This window comes from Podarcis filfolensis, assembly GCF_964270895.1.
Source record: "Podarcis filfolensis genome assembly, chromosome: 14".
In the NCBI taxonomy this organism is placed as follows: Eukaryota; Metazoa; Chordata; class Lepidosauria; order Squamata; family Lacertidae; genus Podarcis; species Podarcis filfolensis.
Window position 1 is genome coordinate 6,618,611 of NC_139616.1, and position 16,267 is coordinate 6,634,877.

The 16,267-nt window shown below is 48.3% G+C and overlaps 1 protein-coding gene across 1 annotated transcript in view; it reads left to right on the top strand.

Moving 5' to 3' along the window:
- Window positions 1-1,566: 1,566 nt before the first annotated feature.
- Window positions 1,567-16,267, top strand: part of WDR72 (WD repeat domain 72) — a 74,586-nt gene continuing 59,885 nt past the window's right edge. The window contains exons 1-9 of the mRNA XM_083586340.1: window positions 1,567-1,666; window positions 6,316-6,482; window positions 7,563-7,669; window positions 10,223-10,301; window positions 11,736-11,910; window positions 13,299-13,375; window positions 14,487-14,606; window positions 15,503-15,648; window positions 15,976-16,072. Coding sequence (XP_083442466.1) covers window positions 6,327-6,482; window positions 7,563-7,669; window positions 10,223-10,301; window positions 11,736-11,910; window positions 13,299-13,375; window positions 14,487-14,606; window positions 15,503-15,648; window positions 15,976-16,072 — 957 coding nt within the window. The 5' untranslated portion in view covers window positions 1,567-1,666; window positions 6,316-6,326. The remainder of the gene's footprint in view (window positions 1,667-6,315; window positions 6,483-7,562; window positions 7,670-10,222; window positions 10,302-11,735; window positions 11,911-13,298; window positions 13,376-14,486; window positions 14,607-15,502; window positions 15,649-15,975; window positions 16,073-16,267) is intronic.

The following is a 16,267-nucleotide window of genomic DNA, read 5'->3' on the forward strand; positions in this document are numbered from 1 at the left end:
TCCCACTGACACACAAATGTAGCCGGAACAGCCAAAGCAGGTGAGGGGAAACATATCCCTTTGCACAAACATGCACAAGAGGCCCAGCAGCTGATTTTAAGAGGTTTATGAAAGGTTTAAACAGGCAATAAAGCAAAGGAACATGAAATAAATAAATAGCTCAGTTCTATCTGTCCTAACACAGCTACTTCACAAAGAGACTTCCGATCTCCTCGTGAACTGCATGTTCAGAAAGACATTGAGGGGAGACAGGGAGTTGGCAACAGTCAGCTTTTAAGGGCCCCTGACCCTGTCAAGCTCTGATTGACAGGTGAATCTGTCTAGCCAGTAGAATGGAGGCCAAGGAAGGTGCTGTCAGTGGTCCATTAAGGCAAATGTGTGCTGCCCCACCAATCTTAGCCTGCTCTCAGCCAGCCCCCAACTGTGTGCCTTCTTGCTTGTGCCTAGTCCATGGGGTGGTCCTGGCTGCCAGCTTCCTCCTCCTCCTCCTGCCTGTAGAACTCAGAGGATGAGGGCAAAATGAGAGCCAGTTGGCTCTGTCTGCCATGACTCTGCCTCCATCGACTGTTGGTCTCCCTGCCTTCTGCCCACCAGTCACTGCTGGGTGTTGTCGGCCCCTGGGGAAGTGGAAACTGAGGCTGTTGAAGTATTCCTGCCTGTTGGATTTCCTCCCCTCCCCTCCTGAAGGGCAAAGATCACACAGACTGACTACTGGAAACTTGGTGGGACTCCATGGTCTGTCTCCTCTGGGAAGCTGAGGGACTTGGAGGTGTTTAACTGCAGGTGTCTCAGGCCGGAAGGTAGCTGAGAACAAGAGGTGGCTCAGGATACAATATATTGTGAGACATTTGAGCAGCCCTTCAAATACTGCTGGTGGCCAGCATGGCCAATGGTCAGGGAGGATGGTGGTGGTGGTGGTGGGCCCCATGGTATCTAAAGGGAACCCAGTTGGGAGGGGAGCATGCGGCAGGGGCAGAAGAGCACCAGCTGGGGTGAGAAGAATTTGACTTCCCCCTGTGATCTAATGGATGATAGGTCTGGTCATTGGCCGGGGGTTTGCCACCATTCAAACTAAACTTCACCTTTTCCAGAATCTGCTTCTCTTCACCCTAGTTTGGAACTGAACTGGCTGAAAAAAGGAAGGCACCTCTATGCTGCTTCATTTGTCAGAATTAAATGCACCAATCCTGAAGCCCAGTCATCTGCCCAGAATAAGGAGAGCGTGCCCAGTCATCTCGTGGTAGTGGGGGCCAACATGCACCCACCTTCCTGGCAGTGCCAAATCTCCTCCAAAGCAGGCTCAGCTATTCCACTGCAGCTCCAGGGAGAAGCTCAGGGCTGGGAGAGGCAAGGTGGGGAGGAGAAGGCTGGGTGAGCCAAGCCCAGTTCCGGCCAGCTGGGACTGCTGGCCCAGAAGGTGCCCAACCCTCAGCCAAGGTCAGTCTCTGTCAGAGCAGGCAAGGGGGGGAGGGAGCGTCTTCTGGGCTCAGCCAGCAGCAGCAGGTGGAGCCCAGAGAGAGCTCCTCCTCCTGTGAACTGAGAAGAGCTCTAAGAACAGCAAGCTCCCCACAGGCAGGCTGGACCCATTTCCCAGCACCTGGCTGAGGAGAGGGAAGAGACTGGATAGGAGCACACGTCCCCAGCCCCGTGAAGAGCCTCGATGCTGGTGAGTTGGGGTTGCAGAACCCAGTCCTGGGAAAGAGTCAGAATCCCCCCTCTCCCTCCCTCCCTCTGTGTCCCCCTGTCCCACAAAGCCTCCCTGGCTCTGGGTCAGCGTCAGCCCAGGGGAGTCAACAGAAAGGGGGTCCCATCTGGGCACTGAGGGACTCACAGCCCACCTCATGCCAACTGCCATGAGCTCTCCTCTCTTTCACTCCCAGTGGTTGGCAAGGAGGCTGTGCTAGTGTTGGGGCAGAGGAACCCCAGTGTGGATTCAGTGGAGGGATTTGTACAGGCCCCTACCTGACCCCTGTGCCCTCCACTCCCTGGATCTTTGGGGTGGTCAGGGGCAGGCTCTGGAGAGCCTCCTTGCAGGGCCAAATTCAGGTTTGCCTTTCCTTGGAAATTTAGTGCCAGAAACCTGACGCATACACCCGTCTCAGTTTCTGGCACTATTCTAATATTCATCTAATGTTTATTGGATGGATTTCCCCCCTAAATTGATTTTTGAATTCTGAATTTATTGTTATTCACGTCTTTTATGCTGTTGTTTGTTGTATCAACTAAGTGTTTTAAATTTGTTGTTAGCTGCCCTGAGCCCGGTTTTCTGGACCGGGAAGGCCAGGGTAATAATAATAATAATAATAATAATAATAATAATAATTATCCACCTGATTACAGAGGAGGTTGTTTAGCTGCATCCTTTGTTTCGGGAGGGGGCTCCAGATGCTCTATCTGTCAGTACCCACCTGGGCATAAATAAAAAGGCCTGGGTTTCTGGGTCCTCCTTCTAATTCCATGCAAGAGGTGGCAGGCAGGCATTTTCATTTTGGGATTCCTTTCTGAAAAAGAGAGGTTCTGAGGCTTGGACCTGCCTGCAAGCCCCATCCGTCCCTCAGTCCCAGACAGAAAAAAGCACTCTGCATGTGTAAAGAGGCACTCTGTTCTCTGGGATTACTGTTAAACCTCTGGCTTTCAAACTGTTCTTTGGGGGTGGGGAGGCAGGGAGGTTGCGGGCTTGTAGGGTGTGGTTCAAATGACATTCCAGCCCTTTCCCCCTCTTTCCTCCCTGCAGGCAGCAGCCCCGCATCAAGATGCCTTGCAAAGCCCATTAGTCATCCTTGCTGAGTGTTTACCCTAAACAGTGGCTGCCTAACAGGAAGAAGGAAGAGAGGGGGGGTGAGAGAATTCAGCTCAGTCCCAAATGGAGAAGAATAAGGAGCAGGCAGAAAACCTGGGCCATGAGAATTGCCAGGTCAAAACAGCTGAGTTCTGATGATCTGGGGATTCAATTTCTCCTCCCCTGCTGGACAGAGCCACAAGGTTGTGTGTGTGCGTGCGCGCATTTCAGAAGTGTGGCCCAGGCTTTGCTTCATGCTCTCCCTTCCTGATGGACCATAAATGCTGCTCTTGTGTACTGTTTCAACATGACCGGATGCTTCTGAGGAGCAGGAACCAAAACATGGCCTGTAAGATCTGCTTGGCAGGGTTGAGTGGAAAGAGAGTTCAAGGTCACAGGAAAGCTCCTGCTGGCACCGCTGCTTGACAACTGGGAGCATTTGGGGTCTTCTCACTCGGTTGACTTGCTTCAGACCCCTTTGCTTTGATTATAGCCCATTTTGTCCATTTGGGGTGCAGATATTGCTGAACTCCAGCTCTCCTCAGCAACCAGCATGGCTGGTGGTCAGGGAAGGATTCCAACAACCTCTGATCAGTCCCAAGGTCCCTAAACTTGTGTACTGTTGAAGCCTGTGGAAATTCGAGGTCCCATCTGATAGTTTAACCATTTGAGAGACCATTATTTTTCCTTTATGGCCTTTTTCTTTAAAAGTTCAACATTTATGAATCACCACTGTTAAACCCCCTTGAATCATTTGCAGGAATTCATCATGTTCAACCCGAGGCATAGCTCAGTTGGTAGAGGATGAGACTCTTAATCTCAGGGTCTGGGGTTTGGCCCCATGTTGGGTGAAAGATTCCTGCATTGCACGGGGTTGGACTAGATGATCCCTGTGATCCCTTCAAACTCTATGATTCTATGATCTTTCACCTTTTTCTAAAGTGTTGTGCGTGCAAAGAGGTCTTGTAACAATTGCAAAACTTTGCATGTAGCCATGTGTGGGCCATATGTATCAGCCACAGTTGAATTATATGGCGAGAGAGAGCCTGGTGTGTGTGTGTGTTTGTGTGTGTGTGTGTGAGAGAGAGAGAGAGGGGGGGGGGGACTTTGGTAGTGCCTTCCTGCAGGCTTGTAGAAGATGTGTTCAGAGATTCTTCTTCTCTTTTCACTGCTCTGTTCCCCAGTTTAGAAGCAACATAAACTATTTTAATTAATATTGTGTCACCAAAAGGGCTTGAGATGGCCAATTGAATTCTACCAAGATATAGTATTTTGATGAAAACATATCTTTATTGATTGTTGAAGATGAAAATCATTCTTAAAATGCAATCCAGAGAAAAATCATATCCCCCCGAGAAAATTCCTGAGTGGCAGGCCAAGATTAACATCATAAAATTGAATTTGTGCTTCAAACCTTTGATGTAATCAGCAGCTGGAGGATGGTCTTGCCCTCGCGGTGCTCCTTCTGATGGTGGGGAATTATGGAGGGGAATGAAATAAGTGTTTCTGGTGCCACTCATCCTAGAAATACAAACAAGATATTACTGGCAGACCCTGGCTGGTTGAAATAGCCTATATTGATCCCTGGATCCAGCTCACTAGGGGGGTGGGGGGGAGAGACGGCACCCATGGATGGCCTGGAGGTGGGGGAGGGAGATGGCTGTCACTCAGCAGGGACTCCTCTGGCCAATCAAAAGGCAGCCATTGCAGGGCCCCAGGAGCCCAGCAGGTTGGAGCTTCAGGCAGAATCCGGGGAGGTCAAGAGCTCTTGCACATGAAACAGAGACGGATTTAGGGTAACACAACTGCTGTGGTCACCCCGAGTGCCGTGCTGCAGGGGTGCCAAAACAATGCTATAGAACAGGGTGCACAGGGCGCTTTGTCACACAGGACACCACTGAAATTCAAGAATCCCAAGTCCACCACTGCACAAAAGGAAGCGGAAAAGCCAAGTGGATGTGGCAAGGGCTCTTTATGCTCAGCCACCGAGCAAGAGGTGGGGCAAGATCTGGGGCAACTGACTCATCACTGCACCATTGCACCACATGATTGTGCCCCCTTCCATAACCTGAAAAGAGCCCACAAGAACTCTGTGCCATTCCTAGCCTTCTGGTTATCCTGTGGGTTTAGCCTCCTCCTCCTCCCAGGCCATTCTTCTGTCCCACCTCCCCAGAAATCACAGCATTTCCATCTTGTGTGACTTCTGACTTCTTCTGCCTCTGTAAATGAAAGCTGGTGTGTTCCATCTTAAAGTCCCCCAACTGCTCACTTCTGAAGATACACACTTCTTTGATATGCCCCTCCCATCTGCCAGGAGTTGACCGAACAACTTCCCTTAACTTAACACCCACCCAGCTGTATCTCCTGGCTCCACAGGTCTTAAGAGCATCTTCCTGGCTAAGAGCAAACTCTGCCCATTGGCTGTGGCAAGCAGGCAGCCCATCACTCATGGCCACCTGAGCTCAAACCTCATGCATATGGCTTAAGGACAGTGCTCCTTTCTTCCTGCCTTTGACCAGCTAAGGCTGCTGCCTGCTTCATCCCACTCTGGAGTATGTGAGCATCGTGGGACTCTGCGCTATAGTCTGCAGCTAGATAGCTTTTTATATCCCTTTTGTCTCTTAGATCCTATTCTTAATTCTAAAAAAGTTTCTTTCATCTGGTATTGAAGTGAGTTTCTGATGGGCCCAAGGAATGGTGCTCCTTCACCAACTAAGGTGGGACGTGGGGCAAGTCCATGGAAAGTGAGCTGTGCTGTGGCCTGCAGAGCAGGAAGGGAGCTGTCCTCTTCCAGGCAGGTAGTTCTACCTTCCAAGTCAAAAGTGAGAGGACTAAGGGAGGCAGCGGCAGCACAAACATTTTTTTTAAATAAATTTTTATTGATTTTCCAACATAAATTAAGACACTTTACAACTAACAATACATAGACAAACATATAAACACGTATAATTTCATAACCTCTTTTTCTTAAGCCTTATTTCAACGACTTCCCCATACCTCCCTTTTCTGCATCCCTGTTTTAAACTTTTTCAGCAACCCCTAATTTCAATTACTTATGATTCAATTTCTTTGATCCTTTTTCTCTTACCCAATCATTTATCGCTGCAATTCTGTTTTATGTTACCCATGACATTTTAGCACTCATTAATTTTACAACAGTTCTTAAGATAAACTTTAAATTTCTTCCAATCTTCTTCCACCGTCTCTTTTCCTTGGTCGTGGATTCTGCCAGTCATCTCAGCCAGTCCCATATAGTCTATCACCTTCGTCTGCCACAGCGGCAGCACAAACATTGCCTTGTTTTTGTTGTGTAATTGGTAAGCACCTTGGCAAGAAGATGGACTCTAAATATATTCAGCAAATAAGAGAGGTCTCTGGAATAACCACCTTTTCTTCCTCAGGTGCCAAACCACCCAAAACAATGGGGCCAGGTGGAGGGGAGAGAGTTCCACAGGGGTAGTGCAATGACTGAGAAAGCTAAATAATAATAATCTCTATTCAACTGACTGCTGAATGCCCTTTCCTTTTGTTTTTAGATTAGCTCACCATGAAGACCTCAGTTCAGCTTGTGACGTTGTGGGGGAACCGAGCCCCAGCTCACAGCATCACAGCCATCTTGATCACGGAAGACCAGAGAACCATTGTTACAGGGAGTCAAGAAGGACAAATCTGCCTCTGGGACCTGTCATCAGCAGACCTGAAGGTTTGTGGTATTGCAGGGGAGTCAGTCATCTTGCTGCCCCATCCTATCCTGTCTTCCTTTCCTCTTTCCTTCCCATGAGGCCTCGTATAGCTACTGTGCCCAAGACATGCCACATCCGTGGTCAGAAATCCCTGTGGAAGAAACCCTTCTCAAATCATATTTCCCATGGTATATAAAACTATTAGCAGTACTATTTTTGAACAGCCACTTTAGAACACGGGCTTGTCGTGAGATACCAGAGGTTGTATGAATCTCCTTCCCCAGTTGCGGGCTTCACGGCCCCACCACATGCGCGGCGGCTGGAACCCAGCCCCCACGCAGTTGGGGGGATTCCCGGCTGCGTCACCTCCTGGCCAGCCAGTCGGCTGGCTCTGGGGGTGTGGCCTGCCCGATTTAAACCAGGACGTGGCCGGGGATCTCCCTCTTTGCCGCCTGCCACCTGTTCTTGCTTTTTCCACCTTCCCTCCCTATAAGGTTTTCGTTCCTTGACCTTGCTATGGACCTCGGTTGGTTGCCGTTGAGGAGCCTGGTAGGAATTTTTCCACTTGGCAAAATGGCACCAGCCGCTTGGTTTTCGCCTACTTTGTAGCAAATCGTCACAACTTTCTTGGTATTGGCGGTTAGGCATTGGTATTGCTCTGTAGATGGAAGAGGGGAGGTAGCGCCATCACCTGCCCCGCATATTGAGGGGTAGTCTGATAAAGGATTCCAGGGGGCGTGGCCCTGTCCGAAGCCTGGGGAGGTGAGGGCCTAAGGCACACCCCCTGTCAGTGACCCCAGGGGAGTTCCTAGTTGATGTGCATCAGCAGGACTCCCCCTACTGGTGGTTAACCCTTCCTGGACTTCAAGTGGACGGGCTGAAGTCGGATATAGTCGGTTAGGACCAATGCCTAAGCCAATACTGCTCATCACCTGTGACCAATAAAGGTGTGGCCTTATTTAGCCTATTAACCTTAACAATTGTGTCATGTGTCATTATTTCCATGGGGGGGGGGCGGGAACTCGCCACGCAAGAATTTTTACTCGTGTATCCTTAGAAAACAGCCACTCTGACATTGCTGCATGGTTTTGCTGTTGTAGATTTCATCAAAGCAAATGCTCTTTGGTCACACGGCATCAGTGACATGCTTGGCCAAGGCGAGGGACTTTGAGAAGCATCCATACGTGGTCAGTGCTACTGAGAACGGGTCAGTCGCTTTGCATTTCCCATGACGTGCAACCATCTCTTCATTTCAACGGTGGGAATTCTCAGAGTGGCAAGGAAGGATGCAATCTCTTCTTGAACAGTAGGCTGGTGATTTGTGGCTTTGGGGAAGACAAGATCCATCAGGAACATCTGGAGGAGCCCCATGGAAGATGGTTCTGCTACTCCTTCCCCAGGGGACAGTATTGGGGGGAGAGTCCTTAGAGCATGAAGGTCTGGCAGATGTAGCAAAACAAAATGAGCTCTCCAATATGCCACAGTCTGTAAACATAAGTGCATATATAAAAAGCATGTTTTTGAGCTCTTCGGTCTCTGAATATGTGCACCTGAGAATGATGAATGCCTGTGTGAGATAAAATATTTTAAAACCACCCTTCACCCAAGGATTCCTAGGCAGTATACAATAAGCATGAATAAAAATATTCTTACACAACATAAACACAATAAAATCAGTGGCCTTCGTAGCAAACAGAAAGGCAAAAACCCTAAAAGCTACTGAGCAGGACTAAAGCAACGTAATAATTTAAAATCCCTCAGCATATAAGAATGTCTTCTTAACCTAACATCCAAAAGATGTAGAGACAGCCCCAGTCTTACCCCTTTGGGGAGGGCATTCTGAAGCCACCACAGAAAAGACCTTGTCCTCCTGTCTTCATGCATCAAGAATGTTTGCTGGAGCGTGGTATCGGCTGAAGATTGTGAGACATTTTAAGTCAAGCTGCTGGCACACCCAGAGGTGCTCCTTTGGGCATTTGGGTGAATGCCAGCTTCTTGACCTGCGCTCAGAAGCCAGCCAGCCAATGTTGTTTGCTTTCAAAATATGAAAATACCTGGCTGAAGCAGTTTAAGTACTGTAATGTGCTTCCGTGAAGTAGCTTGTGTGGTTATAATTGTATGTGTCCCAGCAAATGTGATGAAAGTTGATGTTTACTAATAATTTGATGAGACAGGAAAGCAATGTTTGGGCTTTGGACATTTTGATAAACCACTGGATTTCATCCTAATACCCACCATGTCTTCCTAACGTCACTTTTCAGAATGAATTTCATAGTGGCATTAATAATAATAATAATAATAATAATAATAATAATAATTAATATTATTATTTATACCCCGCCCATCAGGCTGAGTTTCCCCAGCCACTCTGGGCGGCTCCCAATCGAGTATTAAAAACAATACAGCATTAAATTATTAATTGAAGGATGATAAAGGGTGGAGATATTTAAACATGATCTTGGGGCCCTTCACAGAGGCTGGTGCATCTGTGGACATTTCTAACAGAAGGTCATTCAGGTGGTCGGTCTGCAAGGTCCAAGATGTATCTTTCTGGATGTTTGTGATGATGCTGACAATCCGCATAACATCACAATGGGCTGAGAAAGAGACAGAGAGGCTGCCAGGGGTTTGCATGTATGGATGCACTAGGGTTTTCTTGCTCTTCAAAAGAATAGTGCCAAATTAAATAGATTTAGGCTGCATTCCTATACTGCACTTATTTCCAAGTAAATGTGCATAAGATTGGGCTGTGAAAACATTTCGATAGACCTAACAGAAGGCATGTTTACTAAATTTGAAACAATTAGCACAATACAATAAAACAATAAAGCTTCAGCAGGATGAACTCACGACCCTTGAATTCACGCTGATGGTTCTGCAATGAGGTGCACATCTCATGGCTGTCCTCAGGGTGTCACTGTTTCTTCTTTGCCCAGATTGACACGGTTTTCTGAGCAGCCCTGATCCTGGGCAGAGAAAAAGGGGAGGGAGGACGCTTGGCAAAGCAGGCAGTTCAAGTTTAGTGAAATGAAAATCACTTTCTGCTCTTCCAGTAAATGATAGCTGCAGTGACAAGTTGACGAGCTGTAATGGGAGCCATAATGGCTGCTTTTGTCACAGGCCTGTCGTGCCCTTGCAGGTAGCTATGGCAGCAGCCAGCTGCAATTTCCAAAGCAAAGTGAGGCTGTGCTGCTCCTGCTGTCTGGCCTCCTCCCTCCACCCCAATAAACAGGAGCAGTTTCCCTCAGGTTTCCCTCTGCAAGCCAGCCACACAAATGGTCATTCCTCAGCTCTGAGGAAAATCACCCAAGCCACAAGAAATTTTTATTCTGACTAGGTAAAGGTAAAGGTACCCCTGACCATTAAGTCCAGTCGCGGACGACTCTGGGGTTGCGGCACTCATCTCGCTTTATTGGCTGAGGAAGCCGGCGTACAGCTTCCGGGTCACGTGGCCAGCATGACTAAGTCGCTTCTGGCGAACCAGAGCAGCGCATGGAAACACTGTTTCCCTTCCCACCAGAGCGGTACCTATTTATCTACTTGCACTTTGACGTGCTTTTGAACTGCTAGGTTGGCAGGAGCAGGGACCGAGCAATGGGAGTTCACCCCGTCGCGGGGATTTGAACCGCCGACCTTCTGATCAGCAAGCCCTAGGGTCTGTGGTTTAACCCACAGCGCCACCAGTGTCCCATTATTCTGACTACTTGGCTACAAATCATATCGGATGGAGAGTAACAACAAACTATATTTTTTTTTACAGGGAAATGTGCATCTGGGACGTCATCTGTGGGCGGTGTGTGGAGAGCACGAGGCTTCCCTTTCGGCACACAGCGATTTGTGTAAGTACAGCCAACTTCACGGTGAAGAACTTCTGTCCATCTGCCCATTGGGACTCTCTGCACCCAGCCTGGATGATGCTTCTTCCATAAGTGTTTTAAAATAAAAAACCAGATCCACTGAAATGCTGTCCTGCCTGGAGCAGATTGGGTCACTAGAATCTCAGCAAAACAATGACCATTAGTACTAGCAACCTGAGCTGTCGGAATACAGGCTACCTCTTTATTTGCTGTGCAATGTCTCATTGGTGCAGCTGTGCCTGTGGGCCTTTTCTGCCTGCTGGTCTTTGTCCTCAGTGCCAGGAGTTAGCTGTTCCCAACACTGCAGGGGCAAATCATTGGGCTGGGTAGAGGTGGACACTCCACTGGTGGCCCCCTCCCTCCCATCAGGCCAATGAAGGCCAGAGAGGGAGGGAGGGAAACAGGTCAAGCTGGGCAACTGCTAGAGAGGTGGCTGATGTGGATGCCACTGCAGAGGAAACACATCAAAGTGCCACACCTGCTGCCCCTGGATATCCTCTCCTTCTCACCCATGGGGCAGAGCAGATGCACACCTGCTGGCAAACTCAGCTGAGGACCTCAGGATATGGCAAGGACGAGCACCTGGACCAGAGGAACCCGGCAGTCTCCTTCTGAAGGGATCAAAGCAAGCCATGAGGGAGTCTCCAAAACCTCTTGGGGGCCATTCGGCAGGCAGGCGAGAAGTCTTACCTGCTGGCCCGAATCCAGCTGCTTGAAGGAAAGCTGCAGGTGCCTTTTCTGTGCAGCAGAGCACCTTTTAGCATTTTCTTCGTGGGCTTTGAAGTGTGTCCAGTGTGGTGTCTCCCCATGGATTTGGACGGGTTGCAACCGTTTCTCGACAAATGTCAAGCATACGCAATGCTCATCCTGTTTGTATGAGTTGTATTCCATTTGCCGCTTTGGGGTTATTTGGGTCCTGAATCTATCAAAAGCTGTACAATTCTATTGTGTGGTGTTGTGTGGGAGAGGGCTGGGAGTGGGGAGGGAGACTCATGGGCCATTTCCTCCACTGCTCGCACAGGACCTCTCTGCTCTAGGCACCAATGGGGTGTAAATCCATGGCACGGGCTTCCCTATGGAGGTCTATTCATTTGCCAGGGCGGTGCCAGGGGTCTCTTTTTTGCCCACCGTTGTCACAGCACAAGAGGTTTGGGCTTTGGAATAGGAATGGTCACCCTAGGGTAGTGGTGGCAGTTTTCCTGGGGAGTTCTCAGTGCAAACCAATGCTTTGGAAGCCCTCGTTGGAGTCAGCCAATTCCCCATCTCCAGATCTGCACCTAAGAGTAGCCAAAAGGCATTTTAATGTGGGTGACAACATTTTGCATTCTAGCATGCACATCAGACCCCCATGACCGAAAGCAATCCCTCAGCGGTCTTCTCGTGGCTAACCTGTTGTGGCTTTCCCCCTTTGCTCAGTATTACCACAGCTCGTTCCGCATGACGGGAGAGGGCTGGCTCCTCTGCTGTGGGCAATATAACGATATCCTCATCATCGATGCCAAAGCGCTGTCTGTGCTTCACACCTTGACGTCCTCCCAGTCTTCAGATTGGATCAGCTGCATGTGCTTAGTGCATTCCCCTCGCATCCAAGGTAGGTCAAAGCTGTGAGAATGTTCAGGGATGCAGGAGATGATATATTGTCTGATTATATCCATTTCCAACTTGTGTTAACAAGTTCACAATTTAGCAGAGTAACATTCCCCTTTTTAAACTTGCAGTGGATGTGTTTGCTCAGGCTTGCTAAAGCCTCTGTTCTGGTATTATTCCCTCATAAAAGATAAGACACTACACAGTCTTCTACAAAAGTATAAAAAGAGTTTACTCACATATCATTCTGTTCACAATAGGATCCCAGAAGGCAGACTTAGCTTAGAAAAGTAACATACACTTGGAAACTATTCCATAAGAAGACAGTCTCTTTGTCCTCTCTTGGCTGGAGCCAAGAGGGCATCTTTGGCTAAGCAGATGTTGCTTTTTTGATGCATGTAGTGAAAGAGAAAGATGGCTGCCCTGCCCTGTGCTTTTGTTGTTGCCTGCACAGGTGAGGCCACACCCACCTCTAGTCACATGCAGAGGAAGTCTGTCCCAGCCCAGAAGGAAACAGGAAGTGTACCTGCTAGCTGGACAAACATTCCTCCCCATGTGTAAACATGTTCACTCTAGGAATGTTGTACTTGGCTGCTCCTGTGTTTCACATCCCACAAAAGCTGGATGTTTCTGTGGGACTGAGGCCAAAGGCTCTTCACCAGGCAGGGCCAGGACCAAAAGGACAGCCTGTGGCATCCCTGCTGCAGACCCTGTGGCTGCAAAGCAGGATCTCAGCTGAGTGGTCGTGCAACTGCTGGACAACCAGTCTGTTCCTTTGGCCCTCCCAGCTGGTTTCCACCTGAGCCCTGCTTTCTCCAGGCCTTCAGCTTCCTCCTTGACACCGTTTGCTACTCTCTGCTGCCCCCTCTGCACCTTTCTCCCTAGTCCCTGCCCTTTCCCCACTTATTCCTGTTCCTTTCTGTAGGGATGGATTTCGGCACTAGGAGAGGATATATGGGTTAGTTCTTACCCTTCCTTGCTCGTGTGAATGAGATCAGCAGAGTACCATACTTGAAAGCTAAGCCTTTGGAGGGCCTGAAAGGACCTTGGCCCCCATGAGTTGGCTTGTATGCTTGGGAGGCGGCTGTTGTCAGGGAAATCATTATGAACGGGCAGCTGCAAGAACCAATATTTCATGCAACCATAAGGAAAGCACTGGGGGGAACAGCTTCCAGTCAGGAGGAAAGGGTGGCTCATTGGCATTAGCTAGAGATCCTGTTCTATGGCTTCATCCTAACAAGCATCTTTGCTCCTTCATTTCGCACAGCCAGCCCATATCCTCCTGCCTCTCCCCCTCGTCCATGCCCTTTGCCCTTTTGTTTCGGCTCTATCCCCTTGCTGTGTGGATTGCTCTTCCCATTGAAAATATGTCTCTGTTGCTTTTTCTCACAGAGGACTCCTTAATAGCCGTCTCTGCAACAGGAACCCTTAAAGTCTGGGATCTGTCCTCATCAGTTAGCAGGATACGGGTAAGGAGCTACAGTTTGGGCTGGCAGGCCCCATATGTCAAAATTCTAAATTCTGTCCCTTGTGAAATGCTGTACTAGTTTTCTGCAGCTACTTGGCTTTTATTGAGGATCAGAATTTTTGACTCATCTGCAATGGGCAGTGGCTGGAAGAGGAAGAGGAGGATAACGCAGATTATGGCTAGAAGAACGAGGAAGGGCCTGTCTGGCCCTGGGACTCTTAAATCCGGAGGCTTCTGCAGTCAGCACAGTATCACAATTCTGATTGCTAGATTTATATTTATTTAAGTTATTTTCATCCAGACTTTTAGGGTCAAACCTAAGGAACTCTGATTAAAACATTAATATGATTAATAGCAAAACAATCCACAAAATAGTAGTCTGCCAACAAAAACATCAGTGAAACACTCGATGGAGTCAAGACTTTTTAAAGCATCCATTTGAAAAGTACAAGGGAGGCAGGGGAGCAGGATATAAAGTGCTGGAGGGATGTGGTGTCACCACCGAAAAAGCCCTGCTAACCTGATTGTAGCAGTGGACCACTAAGCTGGACCTCTAGGCTGGGCAGAATCGTGTGGCTCTAGGTGGTCCTTCAAGTGGCCTGATCCCCAGGCATATTAGGGAGCATATAAAGTGTCATTCCAGCACTTTAAGTTGAGCCTGAAAATAAATGCATTGTGTGTGCAATTCTTGCAGTGTGTGGAATGGGAGGGCCTTGAGTTCAAAAAGTTGTGGCAACTTTCTCTCAAGACACCTTGGGACGCTGGGCTTTGATAGTCAAGAATCACATGAAAGCCTTGACTGATCCACTCAAGCCACAAATAGTAACTTAGATTGGCCTCTTTAATGAGAGAATTGCTCATGAAGAGCCACACCTGAAAAGGCTCTGCAGCTCCCTGTAGCAACTGGCCCTGAGCACCTGGGGAGAGCCACATGGGAGCAAGAGCATCATCTTCATGGCTTCTTGCAATTTCAGAGGAAGGGATGGAGATGTGAGGGAGAGTTCTTTTCATAGCAAGGCCAAGGTCTTTATACCAAGAGCACCCTTTTATTAGGATGACGACTGGCTTTTTCTTGTTCAACACAGCCATGCCTTGTTTTGTTTTGCTTTCAGGAGAGGCAGAATATTCATGAAAGGGAATCCAAATCTCTGGACTGTGCTCCCTGCTGCACTGTCAGATTTTGCACCTTTACCGAAAGGCTTCTTCTCGTCGTGTTTTCCAGCTGCTGGAAGGTACATGCTACAGAATCGTGCCATGGAATATTCTCTTTCTCTCTCTCCTTTCTGTAAAACTTCAAGAGCTTGTGGAATCCCAGATGATTAGTGAACTCTCCATGGGTGAAATTGCAAAATAAAACCCCAAATCCATATATGTTGACAAACTCATGCAATCTACTGTTGTTATGTTGCTTTAATTTTAAAAAAAGATCAACATTTGCCCAAGTTGGAAAATGAAATAAAACCGGAATAAAGGCTTACATCTTCAATTGCCATTTCTTTATCCATCACTGAATTGAAGCAGACTTTCCGCTACGTGAACTGTATCAATATTACAAAATCAGGCCTGTGACTCTGCACAGCTTCTGTGAGAGCCAATTAATGAGTTGCACAAGAGGTTTTCACCTTGACTTGGCAATTTGCTCTGTCCAGGGAGCTCAAATGTTTGCATGATGCTCCCTCGCCTGAAATAAATACACCCCCCCTTCTCCCACCTGCCCCTGCTAAGAGGAGGAAAGCAGAGAAGGCAGCCCAGCAGCTCACACAAGCAGGAGCTACAAATTATTATTTATTAGCTTACATACCACTTGTGGAACTAAGCAAATATGTTTTGCCATTGCTGGATTTCACTTCTTTATGGACACTGAATTATCCATGGAATGATTAGAACTCCTCCTCCTGAAATAATGAATGAATGAATGAATGAATGAATGAATGAATGAATGAATGGAGCAACCATTGATAAAGAGCCTCCATGTGGGGCTCTAGGTACCAGACATCCCATTTTACATGGAAATTGTAGTTAAAACCCTTCTTTCCTTTTGGGAGACTATTGAGCCTTTGCTCATCAGAAGCCGCTATTAATGTCAGTGTCTCGATGGGGAAATCAGTATTTCTTTCTTTGACGTTAGATATACGATTACTGTGACTTCTCCTTGTTATGGACTGAATTCAGCCCGAGTGGACAGTCCTTTGCTGGAGGCGAAGTCCTCGCTGCTCACAGGGTCATCATCTGGATGGAGGACGGCCGTGGCTTCATCTACCAGCTGCTGAACAGGTGGGCTCAGATGGGAAGCACACAAAAAAGTTTCAGGCACCAGCTGAACTTGGGGAGGCCCATGATGAAAAGCCCCTGGTCACAGCGATGGAAGCACAAGAGGCTAAGCTCAGCCACCAGCCTTTGTTTGGCCTGGCAGGGGGTGAGATTAGCCATGTCAGGAGCGATGTCAGCTGGCCGAGGGTGTGTGTGTGGCTCCAAGAAGGAAATGCCCCGTAATTAATTTTAACTGAACTTGGGAGTCTCAGACACTCCCTGCTTGTCGTCTTGATGCCTTTCCAAAGTTTTGACCTTCACTCCTCCCACCTTTCTCTTTGACTTATCCAGTGGTCTTTCCCGAAGCATCCAGCTATGCAATGGACGACCGCTCAAAGAAACCCTCCACCCTCAATTACTTTGTTCTACTGATGTGGGAGATGAGAAGGTAATGCAGCTGGGCTCCAGAGCCATCTTGGCAGCAAGTAGCAGCAATCTGTGGCAAACCAAAGGCAATTCGGCTGGGGCACTGCCCACCAGCTTAGGGTATCTTCTTCATTAAGGACTTTGAGATTGCTTTTTGAATATCTTGCCTCCGCGCATGGAAGTAAAGAGCAACACTGAAAACAGCCCACATCAGCTT